Source organism: Callithrix jacchus, chromosome 5, assembly GCF_049354715.1.
Source record: "Callithrix jacchus isolate 240 chromosome 5, calJac240_pri, whole genome shotgun sequence".
Lineage (NCBI taxonomy): Eukaryota > Metazoa > Chordata > Mammalia > Primates > Cebidae > Callithrix > Callithrix jacchus.
This window is the reverse complement of record NC_133506.1, coordinates 123236526-123256491: the sequence shown is the minus strand read 5'-3', so window position 1 is coordinate 123256491 and position 19966 is coordinate 123236526. Positions and strand designations below refer to the sequence as shown.

The 19966-nt window shown below is 38.7% G+C and overlaps 1 protein-coding gene and 1 pseudogene across 36 annotated transcripts in view; both read right to left on the bottom strand.

The window, feature by feature from the left end:
- CEP112 (centrosomal protein 112) overlaps nucleotides 1-19966 on the bottom strand; it is a 705692-nt gene that overhangs the window by 523666 nt on the left and 162060 nt on the right. For all 35 annotated transcript variants that reach the window (XR_008481664.2, XR_008481665.2, XR_008481666.2 and 32 more), the window contains one exon: nucleotides 19310-19369. Coding sequence is in view for 32 of the 35 variants with exons in the window: in XM_054256393.2 (XP_054112368.1) it covers nucleotides 19310-19369 (60 nt within the window). In the remaining 3 variants the exon portion in view is untranslated. The remainder of the gene's footprint in view (nucleotides 1-19309; nucleotides 19370-19966) is intronic.
- Nucleotides 8857-10722, bottom strand: LOC103793345 (EOLA-like protein pseudogene; annotated as a pseudogene). The gene has a single exon (XR_013535971.1). The product of XR_013535971.1 is annotated as an EOLA-like protein pseudogene (transcript).

Genomic DNA, 19966 nt, shown 5'->3' with positions numbered 1-19966 from the left:
ATGTGCTGATATAGCAATAGGTGGATGGCCATGGGTGAGTGCCTGCTGGTATAGCAGCACCGGGGAGGCTGCAGTAGAGGGAGAGTGTGAGTGGGTGGGCACATGTTGGTGGGGGCCACTCTGCTGGAGCTCTCTGACAATCTGGCACAGTCTGCCAGTGCAGGAGCAATAAGGAGGTCCCTGGGGAAGTATCCTGGTAGGGCATCTGAGACTGCACTGTAAGCAGGCAAAGCCAGGCTATGGCCCCAGTAGACAGGAAGGTTCAGGTCAGACTGGTCCATCTGCTCTGTCCAGGCTCAACAATGCTTTTAAGGCTAAAGTCTCCTAGAGGATCATGGCCAGCCTTAGTGAAAAGGCATCCCCAGCCATGCTTCCCTGCAGACATACCCACATCAAAACTCTCTGGACTCTGTACAGGCTAGAGTTCTGCCCTAACTGCCTCTCTAAGCAGCTCTCTCTGCCAGCTCAAATGCAGGGTTTTGGGGACTTCTGCTGCCAGAATTCCAGAGGTCTAAGGCAAGAGCAGCTCATTCCTTGCCTGCTCAACTCACCGATTCCCCAGGAGTCATTAGGAACCAGGAAAAAGACCCAGTGCATGGTAGCCCCGGGCAGGATTCCCAGCTTCCTCCCGTTTCAGTCCAGTGTCTGTCCTACCTCTGTCCACTCTCAATAGCTTTCCTCTGAATATCTACTCGAAATGTGCCAATCTTTCCAATGTCCTATTCCCCTGGTGGCAGATGTTCTTTCTAGCTGCATCTAGTCAGCCATCATTTTCCACATTTATTAATTTGCCTATCTGGAGCAATCCTTGCATCCCAACAATAAACCCTTGGTCATGGTGTCTGATCATTTAATGTGCTGTTGAATTTGGTTTGCTAGTATTCTGTCAAGGATACTGTCATTGGAAACAGATTTTAATTTCACCAATGATGCCATAAATATTTCACAATTATTTTTACCTACATCTCTCTAACATTCAGCAAGTAAAAAATTAATACCTATCACCTTTTAAAATAATAGCTTTGCACATGTTTACTTCTCCTTCTCCTAGTCATTTTGGTTTTCCTTTAGATAATCTTGAGATGCTGCGGCACACAGTGGTTTTACACTTACTTAACTTTTTTTTTACTAGTATTATTTTTTTCATTGCATTTCAGGTTTTGGGGTACATGTGAAGAACATGCAAGATAGTTGCATAGACACACACGACAGTGTGATTTGCTGCCTTCCTCACCTTCACCTATATCTGGCATTTCTCCCCATGCTATCTGTCCCGAACTCGCCAAGCCTGCTGTCCCTCCCCTATTCCCCCCAAAAGACCCCAGTGTGTAGTGCTCCCCTCTCTGTGTCCATGTGTTCTCATTGTTCATCACCCGCCTATGAGTGAGAATATGCGGTATTTCATTTTCTGTTCTTGTGTCAGTTTGCTGAGAATGATGGTCTCCAGGTTCATCCATGTCCCTAAAAAGGACACAAACTCATTGTTTTTGATTGCTGCATAGTATTCCGTGGTGTATATGTGCCACATTTTCCCAGTCCAGTCTATCATCGATGGAAATTTGGGTTGATTCCAGGTCTTTGCTATTGTAAATAGTGCTGCAATGAACATTCGTGTGCATGTGTCCTTATAGTAGAACGATTTATAATCCTTTGGATATATACCCAGTAATGGGATTGCTGAGTCAAATGGAATTTCTATTTCTAGGTCCATGAGGAATCGCCACACTGTCTTCCACAATGGCTGAACTAATTTACACTCCCACCAGCAGTGTAAAAGTGTTCCTATTTCTCCACATCCTCTCCAGCATCTGTTATCTCCAGATTTTTTAATGATCGCCATTCTAATTGGCATGAGATGGTATCTCAATGTAGTTTTGATTTGCATTTCTCTAATGACCAGTGATGATGAGCATTTTTTCATGTTTATTGGCCTCATGTATGTCTTCTTTTGTAAAGTGTCTGTTCACATCCTTTGCCCATTTTTGAATGGGCTTGTTTGTTTTGTTCTTGTAAATCTGTTTTAGTTCTTTGTAAATTCTGGATATCAGCCCTTTGTCAGATGGGTAAACTGCAAAAATTTTTTCCCATTCTGTTGGTTGCCGATTCACTCTAGTGACTGTTTCTTCCATTTGTCTATTTTGGCTTTTGTTGCCAATGCTTTTGGTGTTTTGGTCATGAAGTCCTTGCCTACTCCTATGTCCTGAATAGTTTTGCCTAGATTTTCTTCTAGGGTTCTTATGGTGCCAGGTCTTATGTTTAAGTCTTTAATCCATCTGGAGTTAATTTTAGTGTAAGGTGTCAGGAAGGGGTCCAGTTTCTGCTTTCTGCACATGGCTAGCCAGTTTGCCCAACACCATTTACTAAACAGGGAATCCTTTCCCCATTGCTTGTTTTTGTCAGGTTTATCAATGATTGTATGGTTGTAGATACATTGTATTGTCTCCGACGCCTCTGTTCTGTTCCATTGGTCTATATCTCTGTTTTGGTACCAGTACCATGCTGTTTTAATTACTGTAGCCTTGTAGTATAGTTTGAAGTCCAGTAGTGTGATGCCTCCTGCTGTGTTCTTTTTACTTAAAATTGACTTGGCTATGCAGACTCTCTTTTGGTTCCATATAAAATTTAAGGTGGTTTTTTCCAGTTCTGTGAAGAAGGTCATTGGTAGCTTGATGAGGATAGCATTGAATCTGTAAATTACTTTGGGCAGTATGGCCATTTTCATATTGATTTTTCCTAACCATGAACATGGAATGTTTCTCCATTTGTTTGTGTCCTCTCTTATTTTGTTGCACAGTGGTTTGTAGTTCTCATTGAAGAGGTCCTTTACCTTCCTTGTTAGTTGTATTCCTAGGTTTTTTATTCTCTTTGTAGCAATTGTGCATGGCAGTTCGTTCTTTAATTGGCTCTCTTTCAGTCTGTTATTGGTGTATAGGAATGCTTGTGATTTTGTACCCTGAGACTTTGCTGAAGTTGCTTATCACTTTCAGGAGATTTTGGTATGAGACAATGGGGTCTTCTAGATATACTATCATGTCATCTGCAAATAGAGACAATTTGACTTCCACCTTTCCTATTTGAATACCCTTTATTTCTTTTTCTTGCCTGATTGCTCTGACTAGAACTTCCAGTACTATATTGAATAGGAGTGGTGACAGAGGGCATCCTTGTCTAGTGCCGGATTTCAAAGGGAATGCTTCCAGTTTTTGCCCATTTATTATGATATTGGCTATTGATTTGTCATAAATAGCTTTTATTATTTTGAGATACATTCCATCAATACCGAGTTTATTGAGGGTTTTGAGCATAAAGGGCTGTTGAATTTTGTCAAAGGCCTTCTCTGCATCAATTAAAATAATCATTTGTGTCATTTGTAGGGACGTGGATGAATCTGGAGAACATCATCCTCAGCAAACTGACACAAGAACAGAAAATGAAACACCGCATATTCTCACTCATATGCGGGTGATGAAAAATGAGAACACATGGACACAGAAAGGGGAGTACTAAACACTGGGGTCCATTGAGGGGAAAGGGGGAGGGCCAGTGGGAGGGGGAGGTGGGGAGGGATAGCCTGGGGAGAAATGCCAAATGTGGGTGAAGGGGAGAAGGAAAGCAAAGCACACTGCCATGTGTGTACCTACGCAACTGTCTTGCATGCTCTGCTCATGTACCCCAAAACCTAAAATCCAATAAAAAATTTAAAAAAATAAAAAAATAAAAATAAAATAATCATGTGGTTTTTGTTTTTGGTTATGTTTATGTGGTGAATTACATTTATAGACTTGTGTATGTTGAACCAGCCTTGCATCCCCAGGATGAATCCTACTTGATCATGGTGGATAAGGTTTTTGATGTGCTGTTGCAATCGGCTTCCCAGTATTTTATTGAAGTTTTTTGTGTGTATATTCATCGTTGATATTGGCCTGAAGTATTCTTTTTTTCTTGAGTCCCTGCCAGGTTTTGATATCAGGATGATGTTGGTCTCATAAAATGATTTGGGAAGGATTCCCTCCTTTTGGATTATTTGGAATAGTTTCAGGAGGAATGGTAACAGTTCCTCTTTGTGTGTCTGGTAGAATTCGGCTGTAAATCCATCTGAACCTGGGCTTTTTTTGTGTGGTAGGCTCTTAATTGCTGCCTCAACTTCAGATTTTTTATTGGTCTATTCATGGTTTCAACTTCTTCCTGGTTTAAGCTTGGGAGGATGCAAGTGTCCAGGAATTTATCCATTTCTTCCAGGTTTACTAGTTTTTGTGCATAGAGTTGTTTGTAATATTCTCTGATGATGGTCTGAATTTCTGTGGGATCTGTGGTGATTTCCCCTTTATCATTTTTTATTGCATCTATTTGGTTATTCTCTCTTTTCTTTTTTATCAATCTGGCTAGTGGTCTGTCTATTTTGTTGAGCTTTTCAAAAAACCAGTTCTTGAATTTATTGGTTTTATTGAAGGGGTTTCTGTGTATCTATCTCCTTCAGTTCTGCTCTGATCTTAGTTATTTCTTGTCTTCTGCTAGGTTTTGAGTTTTTTTGATCTTGCTCCTCTAGCTCTTTCAATTTTGACGATAGGGTGTCAATTTTGGATCTCTCCACTCTTCTCACTTGGGCACTTATTGCTATATATTTTTCTCTGGAGACTGCTTTAAATGTGTTCCAGAGATTCTGGTATGTTGTATCTTCGTTCTCACTGCTTTTGAAGAACTTCTTTATTTCTGCCTTCATTTCATTGTTTATCCAGTCAACATTCAAGAGCCAGTTGTTCAGTTTCCATGAAGCTGTCCAGTTCTGAGTTAGTTTCTGAATTCTGAGTTTAAATTGATTGCACTGTGGTCTGAGAGACTGTTATGATTTCCATTCTTTTGCATTTGCTGTGGAGTGATTTACTTCCAATTATGTGGTCAGTTTTAGAGTAGGTGTGATGTGGTGCTGAGAAGAATGTATATTCTGTGGATTTCGGGTGGAGAGTTCTGTAAATGTCTATTAGGTTTGCTTGCTCCAGGTCTGAGTTCAAGTCCTGGATATCCTTGTTAATTTTCTGTCTGGTTGATCTGTCTAATATTGACAGTGGACTGTTAAAGTCCCCCACTGTTATTGTCTGGGAGTCTAAGTCACTTTGTAAATCATTAAGAACTTGCCTTATGTATCTGGGTGCTCCTGTATTGGGTCCGTATATGTTTAGGATCATTAGCTCTTCTTCTTGTATCGATCTTTTACCATTATGTAATGGCCTTCTTTGTCTCTTTTGATTTTTGTTGCTTTAAAGTCTATTTTATCAGAGACGAGAATTGCAACTCCTGCTTTTTTTTTTTTGCTCTCCATTTACTTGGTAAATCTTCCTCCATCCCTTTATTTTGAGCCTTTGTGTATCCTTGCATGTGAGATAGGTTTCCTGGATACAGCACAACGATGGGTTTTGGCTTTTTATCCAATTTGCCAGTCTGTGTCTTTTGATTCGTGCATTTAGCTCATTTACATTTAGGGTTAATATTGTTATGTGTTAATTTGATACTGCCATTTTGATGCTAGCTGGTTCTTTTGCCCATTAGTTGATGCAGATTCTTCATTTTGTTGATGCTCTTTAGCATATGGTATGTTTTTGGAGTGGCTGGTACTGGTTGCTCCTTTCTATGTGTAGTGCCTCTTTCAGGAGCTCTTGTAAAGCAGGCCTGGTGGTGACAAAATCTCTGAGTACTTGCTTGTTCACGAAGAATTTTATTTTTCCTTCACTTACAAAGCTTAATTTGGCTGGATGTAAAATTCTTGGTTGAAAGTTCCTTTCTTTAAGGATGTTGAATATTGGCCCCCACTCTCTTCTGGCTTGTAAGGTTTCTGCTGAGAGATCTGCTGAGTCTGATGGGCTTCCCTTTGTGGGTGACCCAACCTTTCTCTCTAGCTGCCCTTAGCATTTTCTCCTTCATTTCATCCCTGGTGATAAATCTGACGATTATGTGCCTTGGGGCTGCTCTTCTTAAGGAATGTCTTTCTGGTGTTCTCTGTATTTCCTGGACTTGAATATTGACCTGCCTTGCTAGGTTGGGGAAGTTTTCCTGGATAATATCCTCAAAAGTATTTTCCAGCTTGTTTCATTCTCTTCGTCACATTCAGGCACACCTATCAAACGTAGATTAGGTCTCTTCACATAGTCCCACATTTCTTGGAGACTTTGTTCATTCCTTTTTGTGCTTTTTTCTCTAATCTTGCCTTCTCATTTTATTTCATTGAGTTGATCTTCGACCTCTGACATCCTTTCTTCTGCTTGGTCAATTCGGATGTTGAAACTTGGGCATGCTTCGCAAAGTTCTCGTGTTGTGTTTTTCAGCTCCATCAATTCACTCATATTCCTTTCTAAGTTGTCCATTCTTGTTATCATTTCCTCAAATATTTTTTCAAGGTTTTCAGTTTCTTTGCATTGAGTTAGAACATGTTCTTTTAGATCACGGAAGTTTCTCATTACCCACCTTCTGAATTCTGATTCTGTCATTTCATCACACTCATTCTCCATCCAGCTTTGTTCCCTTGCTGGTGAGGAGTTGCAATCCCTTGTAGGAGGTAAGGTGTTCTGGTTTCAGGTGTTTTCCTCCTTTTTGTGCTGGTTTCTTCCCATCTTTGTGGATTTATCCACCTGTCGTCTGTGTAGTTGCTGATTTTCAGATTGGGTCTCTGAGTGGATGTCCAGATTGTTGATGATGAAGTTATTTCTGTTTCTTAGTTTTCCCTCTAACAGTCTGGCCCCTCTGCTGTAGGACTGCTGAGGTCCACTCCAGGCCCTGCTTGCCTGGGGATCACCTGCAGCAGCTGCAGAACAGTGAGGGTTGCTACCAGTTTCTTCTTCTGCTATCTTTGTCCCAGAATGATGCCTGCCAAATATCAGTCTGATCCATCCTTTGTGAAGTGACTCTTTGGATATACGTATGGGCGTCAGGGAGCTGCTTGAGAAGACAGTCTGTTCTTTATAGGAGCTCAGGTGCTGAGCTATGAGTTCCATTGTTCATTCAGAGCTGCTAGGCAGGTACGTTTAAGTCTTCTGCAGCAGAACTCATAAACTCCCCTTTTTTTCCTAGGTGCTCTGTCCCAGGGAGTTAGGGCTTTATTTATGAGTAACCACTGTGCTGCTGCCTTTTTTTTTTTTTTTTCAGGGCTGCCCTGCCCAGCAACGAGGCAGCCTAGTCACTGTCTGCCTGCAGAGGCTTTGCTGAGCTGCCTGTGAACTTCCCTGCAGTTCTGTTTATATGGATGTGGTTAGAACTGCCTCAGAAATGGTGGCCCACCTATGTAATGACAGGCTCTCTCTGTTATGGCGGGTTGCCTTGGCAATGGCAGGTTGCCTCAGCAACAGCAGGCTGCTTCAGTAATGGCGGACTACCTCTGTAGGAGTACAGTGCCTCAGTAATGGCAGACACCCCTTCCCCATCAAGCTGCACCATCCTGGGTTCAGCTGTGCTTGCCGTGAAACTCTCAACCCTGAGCATTTTCAATTGCTACTTTTCTGTTTGTTTTTGTGGGGGTGGGACCCACCGAGCCTGATCACCTGGCTCCCTGCCTCTGAGCCTTTTTTTTTTTTTAAGTTGAATGGTTGACTGTCTCCCAGGTGCTCCAGTCACCTGCTCAAAGGGTGCCAGGATCTGTGTGATTTCCCATGTGGCAACCCACTGTGCTGGCTGAAACAACGGCACTGCCTGGGAATCTCCTGGCCTGGCTCCCTGTTTCAGACACATTTAATCAGATGAATGGGTGAATCTGCCTTCGCAGAGCTCCAATTGCCAGCTTAAAAGGGCAACCAGACTAGTGTATTTTGTACAGGGAGCCGTCATGCTGGGGCACTGGCAAAACAGCCGCACAAGCCAAAACAGCAGCGCTGGCCAAAACAGCCACACTGGTGACCCAGGGGGCTCCTGCGCCTGGGAATCTCCTGGTCTGTGGGCATTAAAGATCCATCTGGAAATGCGGCATCCACTCACCCTCTGCGCTTTCGCTGGGAGCTGCAATCCTGAGCTGCTCCTAAAGCTACACTTTTTTAACTTACATACTTTCCTTTTCAAGAGTCTCTTCTTATATTTGCATTGTTTATATTGTGTACACAATAAATATTTAAATTCAGATCTATTTTAGTTAATTTTGGCATGCACCAGAACTTTTCATTCTTGAATAATTTTTTGTTTGATTTGATCTTTGCTTATCCTTAGGTTAATTAAAGTCCATCATCCAGTAATTTTATTTTTCAAAAAGAATATCCAAGTGATATATCTTCTGAGGCTTTGTATATCCAATAATGTCATTGTGTTGCCTTTACACATGAAGGAAATTGTAGGTATAAGATTCTTAGGTCACAACATTTTGGCCTAAAACACAGCATATGTTAGTTTCACTATTGTCTTGTGATAGATGGATCTGCAAATAAGAAGACTAAAGTCATCTAAACTTTGTTCTCCCCTCCCCCTGGTCCGGACATTTATAAAAATCATTCTCTTTGTACTATAATTCAAATGTTTTTCTATCTTACACTGATTTTTAGCTGATAAAGAGTGAAATCTTTAAAATTACATACACAGACCTTCTGAAAAGTTTTCTCATATCTTTCATTATTTTTGCGTTACTTTATTCTGAGCCTTCCTTCATAAATATCAATTGTTGTATACTGGTTTTCTATTTTTTGCCTTTTGGATTATGTTTTTAGTTCTTACTTGTATTCTAGATATTCATGGATGACATAAATAAACACCAGAAAAGTGAGAAATCATTGCATACAGAGCTTGGCAAAAGAGAAGGTTCACTACTTAGGTGGGTTTAAAAAAAAAACAAAAAACTTTTTTGTACACGAAAGAAAATTAAAGAACAAACAACCTAAAAAGAGATAATGCTATTGCCAACCTTTCCTTTTTAATGTACAAATGGTAGTAAGTAACAAATGATTTGTTTGTAATCCTTTCCCCACTATAAATTGTAAATACCAAAAAAGAATTTAAAAGTGATGGTAACGAAAACACAAACCAGATAGTCAAGGACACATAATATATTCTCAAACATTAGAATTTGCTATAAATAATTGATTTAAGTAGCCATAACCACATTTACTGAACATTCACTAAATATATTTTCTGCTCCCTTGTATCCCAAGAATTTAAGTAATCATGAAAGGAAAATTGTATAAAGAAGAAAGAGATTGTACTATGTATCAAAACTAGATATACTGTAGCAAACACCATAGTATAGTAAAGTGCACAAAGAAAATACTGACCCAAACACTGATTAGCTAAATAACTCCACAATGTCTCTTAACTGCTATGACTGCTGCTACTAATATGAAAAATATGGGGGATCTTCTATAAATCTTTTTTTTTTCATCTACAACACATTTATTTGTATAATCCAGAAATTAGCAGGACCAAAATTGTAGGCATGCTGAGATTTTACTGGCAGCTTTTCCTTCTACCCAAAGGACAAAGTACTTGAGACACTGCCTGTGTGCCTAAAGAGGCATCACACAAGGAAAGCCCCAACCCCTACTTCCTTCCTCTGAGCAAAGAAACCTATTTCCATGCACAGTGCTTAGTGGCTGGGACTCTCCACAGGAGGGGAAATTCAGATCTAGCCTAATGTATGTAGGTCTGCATCATGATGGTGAATTGAAGATGAATTGAAAGCAGCTAAACGATTTAGCTGGAGCTGGTTTCAACTGATGGTGAATTGAAATCATGATTTAGCTGGTTTCCCTGCAACACCCCTCTCAGGAGCCCACACTTGTCACACCTCATGCCCCAAAAGGATCAGGTGCTCTGGGATGTCTACCTGGAATATCTCCTTGCCTCCTTTCCTAGGTATGGGCTCCAGTAACCACCTGGGGTTTCAAATCACAGTCAGGTACTTCTGCTTCAAGCTGGTCAGTACCACTTGATTTTCTAGTTCCACAATCTCATCAGGAGTTAGGTCTTCGGGGCACTGCAAAGTTTCCCCAATGTCAACAAGTCCCGCTATGACTCCTCGACCAAACGTTTCCCCTTTTCGGAGCAATGCCTGAATCTGAGCAGTTGTCATTCCGAGCCTCTCCACCAGCAGCTCCCACCAGGCATCACCTTCCCAGTCCCTGTGAGCAATGTGGATGGCTATGGTACAGTTCCGGTAGCTTCTCAGCAGGGGGCGCCAGCGCGTCTCCACAGTCTTGACTCCATTCAAGACAAAGCCAGCATAAGGCTGCCGGAAGGAGAGGCAGCCAAACTTCATCTTTGCAAGCTCCCGGGGCCTCCTGTGGCCTTGATGGTCCACTGCTTCTGTGTGTCACGACGCAGTCACTGATGTCCAGCGCCACGGCAGGCCCAAGAAGAGGGGTTGGGACTCGGCTAACTCAGGTCCATCTCATGGAGTCTTTGGGGAGGTCTGGAGTAGGGCGGGGGCAGCTGGTGCTGCAGAGAGTACCTGCTTTGCGGCCTGAAGAGGAAACACTCTTCCACGTAGCTTCTTTACCTTTCAGCCGCGGCTGGTGTTATGGCCTCTGGACCCTGACAGTCGTCGCGTCCAGGGCCAACTCTGGCTTTTGGTAACAGAAGAACAGTCCTCCGCCTCCCCGCGACCCAGCGAGGCCACCGGAACCAGGACGACGGGCTCGCAAGACGTGGGCCGCGGGAGAACAAAGAGCTCCGGGCTCCTGTCGGGGCTGCAAGGTCGCTCGCTGCCACTGACTCCGGGAAACCGGGGGTTAGTGACAGGTGCTAACAGTCCGTAACTCTTCCGCTTCCATGCAGCTCCCTTCATCCCTTTCAGGAAGCAACTTCTATAAATCTTTTCAATGCACAATTTCATGTTTTAGAACATCACTAAAGACACACATACTTTTAAAAATCATGGCAGCAGTAGTTGAAAAATATTATCCAATATGTTAAATATAAAGCTGTGACTATTTTAAACATGATTAAAAGAAGTGCACGTGATTGCTATGTATTGGAATAACAATATTTTAAGGACTGTGAACTCCATTAGACTTTGTATGTCATTTGTTAAATAGCTCCATCAGAATAATTTTAAGTAGATACTTCAATTCAGTAATTTTAGAATATAGATGCTTAACATATGTCTGATGAACTTCTCTAGGTAAACAGCACCATCTTTTACTCTCTGGTGACTGTTTGGAAAACAAGCAATAGGTTATTTGTAGGAGGCAGGTGTTTCCTTGCTAGTAAAATCATTTAGTCTAACCATTTCCTGATTGAACAGATTAGGACACTTCATCAAACAATGACATTTCAGTTTACTACTTATTATTTGTTTGATGTTCAAAGATCTTAAGAGCAGGCAATAGCCACTAGAGATCAATTAAGACCATTACATAATATGTGTTGCTTAAATTAGGGACAGCATCTGATGTGTTTTTTTTTTAACCTTAAAAACAAGTTAGAATCCTATGCTCCCCCCATCCTGCTGCTATCTCCTAGGAATGAGAAAATCATGTCATTCAGATGGCATTTCCTTCTCCTGAACAGATATTTAGAACTAAGTTTTATACCAAAAGTTATGGAATGTGCACACCTGTAACACTTTCTAATGAATAAAAGCCCCACATATCCCATTTAGCTCTACCGTTACACAGTCCAGGGCTAAGGAAGATTAATGTCAGTTCTTTGAGCTATCAAAAAGGATATTCCCTGAGAAGGATATAAGACATCAGAACTTCAAGGCTTGAGATCACAGCAGGTTTAATAAAGAAAGAACAGATGTCAATGTAAAAGTGGGAGATGATGACATTAATTATAAAATAAAAAGGGGCATGCTGAGCAACATTTCCTTCCAATGTAAATAATGTTAGGAACATATGCAATATGAACAATGGCTATTTTTCTTTTAAAGATTGCTATTATTTTAAACAAATTTTATTTACAGTGAAAAGTAATACACTTTAACTTGTAACATTATTAAAAAGCTAGGCCAACTGATACTGCATGGAAAGGGAATCACTGTAGTTACGATACCTAATAAAAAGGATTTAAGTCTGCTCCTTGAAGTGAAATTGAATAGGAATGGTCAGCAGGCTACTGGATACAGATGAACTGAGCTCTGATACTCCCTTTCTAGTGCACATTCACCAGGGAGGGAGACCGATAGCAGAAACCTTAGTTTACTTAGAGGCTAAATACCTAAGAAAAGATAATCATAGAAAAAAGATTTCCTTTCTAGGTCTATCTCTATGTGTAACAGTCTTCAGTAGGATGTAATGAAGTTTGGGATAGGAATAACTTATTTTACAATTAGTCAGTGCATCCCTTTCTCCTCACCAGAGCCCATCTGTCTCACAGGTACATACATACCAGGATATTAGGAAGAGGGCTTACCAGACTGCAACAGAGCAGAAAGCCAGGAAGTTCTTCTCTAATGGATGGACAGCCAGTGATCTGCCCGAACAATGAACAATGAACTAACAAGTACACCTAGAGGATACAGATGCCTTATACAGGAAGCAAGGCTTATGAAAATGTATGTCCATTTCGTATGAAATATTCATATGAAATGAATACAGAATAGTATCTTATATTGAGCTGCATTGAAACTTTAACAATAAGGATATTTACTATCATTTTAAAGAGCACACGTGCAGGTCAATACATGTTACTAGAAACAATTTTCCAAATGACAGAAACAGATTTCTTCCTATACATTAAGCTCATGGAGGGCAGAATTTATGTCTAATTCATCCTCAACCCCGCCCCAGCACCTAATATAATACCTTCCTCAACATAACCATTTAATGGATATCTGCTGAGTGACTGTATGAATAAATACAATGTGGTATTACGAAGGGGTTTTAAGATTTTGTGATATAAACCATATTTAATTTTAATTTGTATATATTCTAATTAGTTGAAAGATTAACTTTTTCATTTTCTATTATTTTTGTATTTTACAAGTAGATTGATTTGATGTTAAAGCAGCATATAGTGACAAAAGCAGCAACAAAACCTTTGCCATTGAACTACTCTTTTACTTTCTTTATCTTATAGCAAAAAAACACTTCAGAAACTCATTTCATAGTCAGAAATCTATAGAACTCTCATTGTTTTTCCCAAGATGGTGCATCAGAGGCCTTTCTACCATGCCTCATCTACTTGGAAGAATTTCTTCCAGGAAGTAAACGAAAAATAAATAGAAAGTGAAACTGTCAGATACTGGGGAAGAGAAGTGAGCAAGGAGACTGTGGCTAGGTCTGGCTGAGAACTGAGTGAAGCTCCAATATAGGAGATGCAGAGAAAATGTCCCTCTACAATCTACCTTTCTACTGGGAAACTGTGCAAGCTAGGCCATGGGGGAACACCCTGTCCCTCCTAAGTCCTAGATCTATCTAGGAGAGAGGCCAGAAGAGTGTGAAAAGGAATAATACCAGGAAATACCCCAGGCATTGTTCCAGACCTGGGACCGAATAAGACAATGCCATTCTTGATTCTAACTTGTATCAAATTGGGGGGGTCCAAGAAACCTAGAAGTGGTGGCAGCACCAGTATTAGTCTTGCACCAGGATTTGGAGTGCTGGATCTGGAGCAGGGGAAGAGCCCCCACAGCCAGATCTGAGAGGTAGGTGTGGTGTGCACTCCAGCTGTGGGTGCTAGAATTGGGATGCCCCTCCTTCATAGACCAAAATAGGAGGAATAATGCTGAAGAGGAATGATTTTTCTGGGTAGCGATTTTGTGACCACAGGCAGCTTTGAAAAACAAAGTAAAAGAAATGCATGTGATATTTCTGAGTGTTCCAACTGGCTCCCTTGCTTGGAATGGTGTGTGAGCCCCTCAGGTTTGACGAGTAGGAGGTAGGTCCCCTGACCACCTGGAGTAGGCACCTGGGACACCTATCATTTCCCATGCAGAAAACTTGGTGCAGCAGTAGTTGCTCTGTTTCTTGCCCAGCCTTATCTCCAGCCACCTGCTGACTGCCTCTAGACCCCTGTCAGAGCTGGTGCTCGTGCCCATTGTTGGGCAATGTGAAATGCTGACTCGCCCAGTCCAGCTCTGCCCAGATTTGTCCTCCACTCAGACTGAGCACAGGACACAGCCCACTGAATGTTCCATGGTTCAGCCATTGTCTGGGCAATGAAGTACATCTCATGGTTAACAAAGATCAAGCATAAACTTTATTCCTACAAGAGCAACTGGCTTTTACCTACAAGTGTCACCTACTGGTCTGGAGGTTAACCTACAAACCCCATAGTAAATCAGCTGACAGAAATGCATAGCACTTGGGAATAACCTAACATTCCCATGCCCTTTGCTACCACAATCATCAATGCCACTGTGGCTTCTCAGGACACTGTGAGCCTGCTTACCTTCCAGGTACACCACTACTACAAACGGCATTTGAGAAAGCCACCACACCAAGTCTATTTATAACCAAGGAAATCATACAGTCTTACCACTTAACATGCCCAGAAGTAAACAGCTCTACTCAACATACTTCAGAGTTATGTCCTCAAGGAAAAAAAGTTACATTTCAATAAAATTCAAAAATAAGAAGTTACTATTTCTCCAGATATGAAGAAAACATCATAATAATACAAGAAGTATGAAAAAGCAGGGTGTTACAGCATCCACAAAAGAACACAGTAATTTTCTAGCAATGAATCTGAATCAAAATAAAAATTTTGAAATATCAGATAAATAATTCAAAATATTGATTTTAAAGAGATTCAATGAGATAAAGGAGTATTCTAAAAACCAATACAAAGATATCAGAAAATCAATTCAGAATATAAAGTTTAAAAACTTGCCAATGAGACAGATATCTTAGAAAAAACAATTTCTGGAAATGAAAAAAATGAAGAAATTATAAAATACATTTGAAAGCTTCAACAATTCACTAGGACAAGCAGAAATAAAAATTCTCAGAACTTGAAGACAGGAGTTTTGAATTAGTCCAGTTAAACAAAAATAAAGAAAAAATAAATTTAAAAAGTATGAACAAAGCCTTGGAGAAGTATGGGACTACATAAAGCAACTGATGTTACTGATGACTGGCATTCCTGAAAGAGAAGAAAAAGCAAAAGTTTAGAAAGCCTACTTAAGGAAATAATTGACAGAACTTCTGTAGTCTAGCAAGAGATTTAAACACCCACATATAGGAAGTGCAACAAACACTAGAAAAAGATATTGCAAGATGCAATGCACCATAAGAAATAGTCATCAGATGTCGTCTAAAGTCAATATGAAGGGAAAAATCCTAGAATATCAAGACAAAATTGTCTAGTCACCTATAAAGAAAAATCCATCAGACTGACATCAGATTTCTCAGCAGAAACCTTATAAAACAGAAGAGATTGGGATCCTATCTTCAGATTGCTTAAAAAGAAACTGTTAATCACACATTTTATATCCTGACATAATAAGCTTCATAAGCAAAAGAAAAATATTTCCCAGACAAGCAAATACTAAGAGAATTTGTCACTATTAGGCTGGTTTTATAATAAATGCTCAAAGGAGTTCTAAACATGTAAATGAAATGTCAGTATAAAAACACATTTAAGTATAAAACTCACAGGTCTTACAAAGCAATTACACAAAGGAGGAAGAGAAAGAAATTAAATGGCAACATGACAAAACTCTACCAACCCAAAAAGACAGAGAAAAAAGAAACAAAGAATTTATGAAACAACTAGATAACATTATAACAAGAAGAAAACCTCATGTATCAATATTAACCTTGAATGCAAATGACTGAATGCTCTACTGCAAAATTGAGGCATGAACAACAACAAAAAGTACAGACCAATATCCCTGATGAACATATATGCAAAAATTCTCAACGAAATACCAAGAAATCAAGTCCAACAGCACATCAAAAAGACTACATCATGATCAGTGGGTTTTATTTCAGGGAGGCAAGGATGATTCAACATATGCAAGTCAATAAATGTGATTCAATACATACACTGAATTAATGGTGAAAACCATATGACCTTCTCAATAGATGCAGAAAAAGCTTTGATAAAATTGACCATACCCTGATCATGAAAACCCTCAACAAACTAGGCATACAAGGAGTACACCTCAAAATAATAAAGGACACATATGGCAAACACCATGCTAAACAGGGAAAAGTTGGAAGCAATCCCACCAAAAACTGGAACAAGACAATAATGCTCATTTTCACCATGCTTATTCAACATGGAACTAGAAGTCCGAGGCTGAGTATTCAAGAAAATAAAAGCCATCCAAATAAAAAAGAGGAAGTCAGTTTATCTCAGTTATTGATAATATGATCTTATACCTAAAAAACCCAAAAGATTTCTCCCCCTCAAAAAACATCTTAGATTTGATAACTGATTCAGTTAAATGTTAGGATACAAAATCAATGTATGAAAATCAGTAGCATTTCTATGCATTAAAAACAAGATGAGAACCAAATCAAGAAGTAATCCCATTTACAATAGTTACATAAAAAAATAAAATACCTAAGAATATATTAAACCAAAGAAGTTAAAGGAAGGAAAGCTACAAAACACCGATTAAAGAAGTTGTAGATGAGACAAACAAATGTAAAAACATCTCATGTTCATGGGTTTGAAGTAATATTGTTAAAATGACCATCCTGCACAAAGCAATCTGAGATTCAATGCAATCCCTACAAAAACACCAATATCATTTTTCACACATTTAGAAAAAACAGTCCTCAAATTCATATGGCATTAAAAAAGAGCCAGAATAGTTAAAGCAAAAAGAACAACACTCAGAACATAACATTATCTCACCTCAAATTATACTACAAGGTTATATTAATCAAAACAGCATGGAACTAGAATAAAAATAGATCAGTGGAACAGAATACAGAACCCAGAAACAACACCACATAACTACAGCCAAATGATCTTTGACAAAGTCAACAATAGTGGGGAAAGGACACACTTTTTAATAAATGGTGCTCAGGAAATTGAATTGCTATATACAGAAGAATAAAACTGAATCCCTCTCCCTCACCATATATAAAAATCAACTCAAGAGATGGATCAAAGAATTAAATGTAGGACTTGAAACTATACAAATACTAGAAGAAAACCTAAGGAAAAGTCTTCTGGACATTGGTCTAAACAAATAATTCATGATTAAGACCTCGAAATCACAAGCAACAAAAACAGACAAATGGAACTTTAAACTAAAAAGCTTCTGGGAAGCAAAGCCAAAAAATCAGTAGCGTAAAGACAACCTGCAGAATTGGAGAACAAATTTGTAAACTATACATCTGACCTGGGGACTCATATCCAGAATTTACAAGAAACTCAGACAACTCAACAACAACAACAACAACAGCAACAAAATTATAGTAATAATAATTAATAATCCCATTAAAAAATTGGCAAAGGACATGAGTAGACATTTTTCAAAAAAAAAACATATAAAAGGCCAACAGGCCTATAAAAAATGCTTAACATCACTAAACATTAGAGAAGTGCATATTAAAACCACAATGAGATACCATCTTACTGTAGTCAGAATGGCTATTATTAACAAGTAAAAAAATAACAGATGTTGGTGAGGATTCAGAGAAAGGAAACACACTGCTGGTGGGAATTTAAATTAGTATAACCTCTAGGGAAAACAGTATGGAGATTTCTCAAAGAACTAAAAATAAAACTACCATCTGATCCAGCAATTACACTACTGGGTATCTACCGAAAGGAAAAGTTCATTACTCATAGGTTTCTCACATCATTATTTACAAGAGCAAAGATATGGAATCAACTTAACTGTCCATAAATGGATGACTGAATAAAGAAAATGTGGCATACACATACACATACACACATGCATATACATATATAGATATATATAGAACACAAACACACACACACACCCCATTTGTATGTACATTATCTTAAATGGAATAATTCAGAAAGGGAAAGTCAAATGCCACCTGTTCTCATTTGTAAGTGGAAGCCATACAACAGGTACACATGAACATAGAGTGTGGAATGATAGGCACTGAAGACTTGGAAGGGTGGGATGTCAGGAGGGGGCAAGGGATGACAAATTACTTAATGGATACAATGTACATTATTTGAGTAATGGTTACACTAAAACCCCAGACTTCATGATTATCCAATATATCCATGTAAAAAAAAAACTGCGCTTGTACCACTTAAATTTACACAGAATTTTAAAAAATAAATTTATAAAACTCTGCACTTTACTGCCTAAGGCATCAACTGTGTCAATAACCCCCTAGTTATAAACGACAAGGAACAATTGCTAATCTTTTTCAAGTAGTAGTCAGTCCTTTCATTGTTTTACATTCTTTTGTTAAATGTTTAAAGTTCTCCTTGCACATATGATACAACAGAATACCAAATATATCCCATCAATGGTTTAATATTTTTAAACTATTAGAAAGAAAATAGAATTTCTATAATTTCAACATGTTATTATAAAGGTTAAAATAATAATATAGTTGTCCCCCTGGCATCCATGGGGAATTGGTGCCAGGGCCCCCTAAGGATACCAAACTCCATAGATGCTCAAGTCCCTTTTATAAAATGGTGTAATATTTGCATATAACCTGCATACATCCTCCTATATATTTTAATTCATCTCATAATCACTTAAATAATACGTAATCCAATGCTTACACATAACTTCATTCACATGGATGCAACATAGTACTTTGCACACAGCAAATCCAAGTTATGGTTTTTAGATCTTTGTGTAATTTTTCTTTTCTGAATATTTTTGATCCATGGTTGATTGAATCCACAGATGTGAAATCCATGGATATGAAGGGCCAACTGTACTCTTCATTAATATAACACGCAAGCAGTGTTTTAATGTTGATATAATACTTGAACTGAAGCAGTTGTTTATTATGTAAACAGGAAAAATAAATACGCAAAATTTAATTACTTGTTAGCTGAAATTAACTTAGAAACAAATTATGCTTAGCCAGGCACGGTGGCTTATGCCTCTAATCCCAGCACTTTGGGAGGCTGAGATGGGCGGATCACTTGAGGCCAGGAGTTCAAGACCTGGCCACCATGGTGAAACCCCTCTCCACTAAAAATACAAAAATTAGCCAGGCATGGTGGTGCACACCTGTAGTCCCACCTACTTGAGAGGCTGAGGCATGAGAATCCCTTGAACCCAAGAAGGGGAAGCTGCAGTGAGCCAAGATTGTGCCACTGCACTCCAGCCTGGATGACAGAAAAAGACTCTATCTAAAAAAAAAAAAAGAAAAAAATAGAAAAAGAAATAAGTTATTCTTTAAAGGTGCAAATGTATGGTTTTCTAAAAATCAGCCCCCATTAATGCCTCATTTGCTTTTATAAATATTTTATAGCTTCCCATAAAACATATTACCTTTTTTTCATAGTTGTGTTTTAAATGACTTTTCTCCATTTGAAACTTGTTTTCTTGATCCTGTGAATGATAAATGTTTATATTTATTATGTTTTAAATTATACTACAGTCAATAAAATTAGCAATCTAATGAAGTAAATCAATCTACTTAATGTCAAACTTTCCTTCAGAGTTTTGCATATTATTAAGTAAGCCCTACAGGTAGAACTATGAGTAGCTTTATATTACAAGGCATAAAATCTTAGGTCATCTGAAGACATTACTATTCTCAAAAGTACTTGCTTTACAGTATAAGAAAACCTTTCTGACCCTTAGAATTAAGAGATTACCTTAAAAATGAGCAAGTGAATCAATAAGTGAATGTTAAATTTGAAGTTATATCATATACCAGTCCTTGATATTTTTTTGATCATGAGAGAAAAGATCTAAAAGGTGCAAAAGAGAGACAGAGGGAGAAAGAGAGAGACAGAGAAAGAGGGATGGAAAGAAAAAGAGAAATTATGAAGACTGGCAGATAATTTATAAGAAGGAAATTATTCTAAAACAATAATATATTAAATACCATTTATTTTTGAAACTAATCTCAAAAGAGATCATTCAAATTCAAATTATTATACTTTATTCTCTACATCTCATTAGCATCTATGTCTGTTTAAA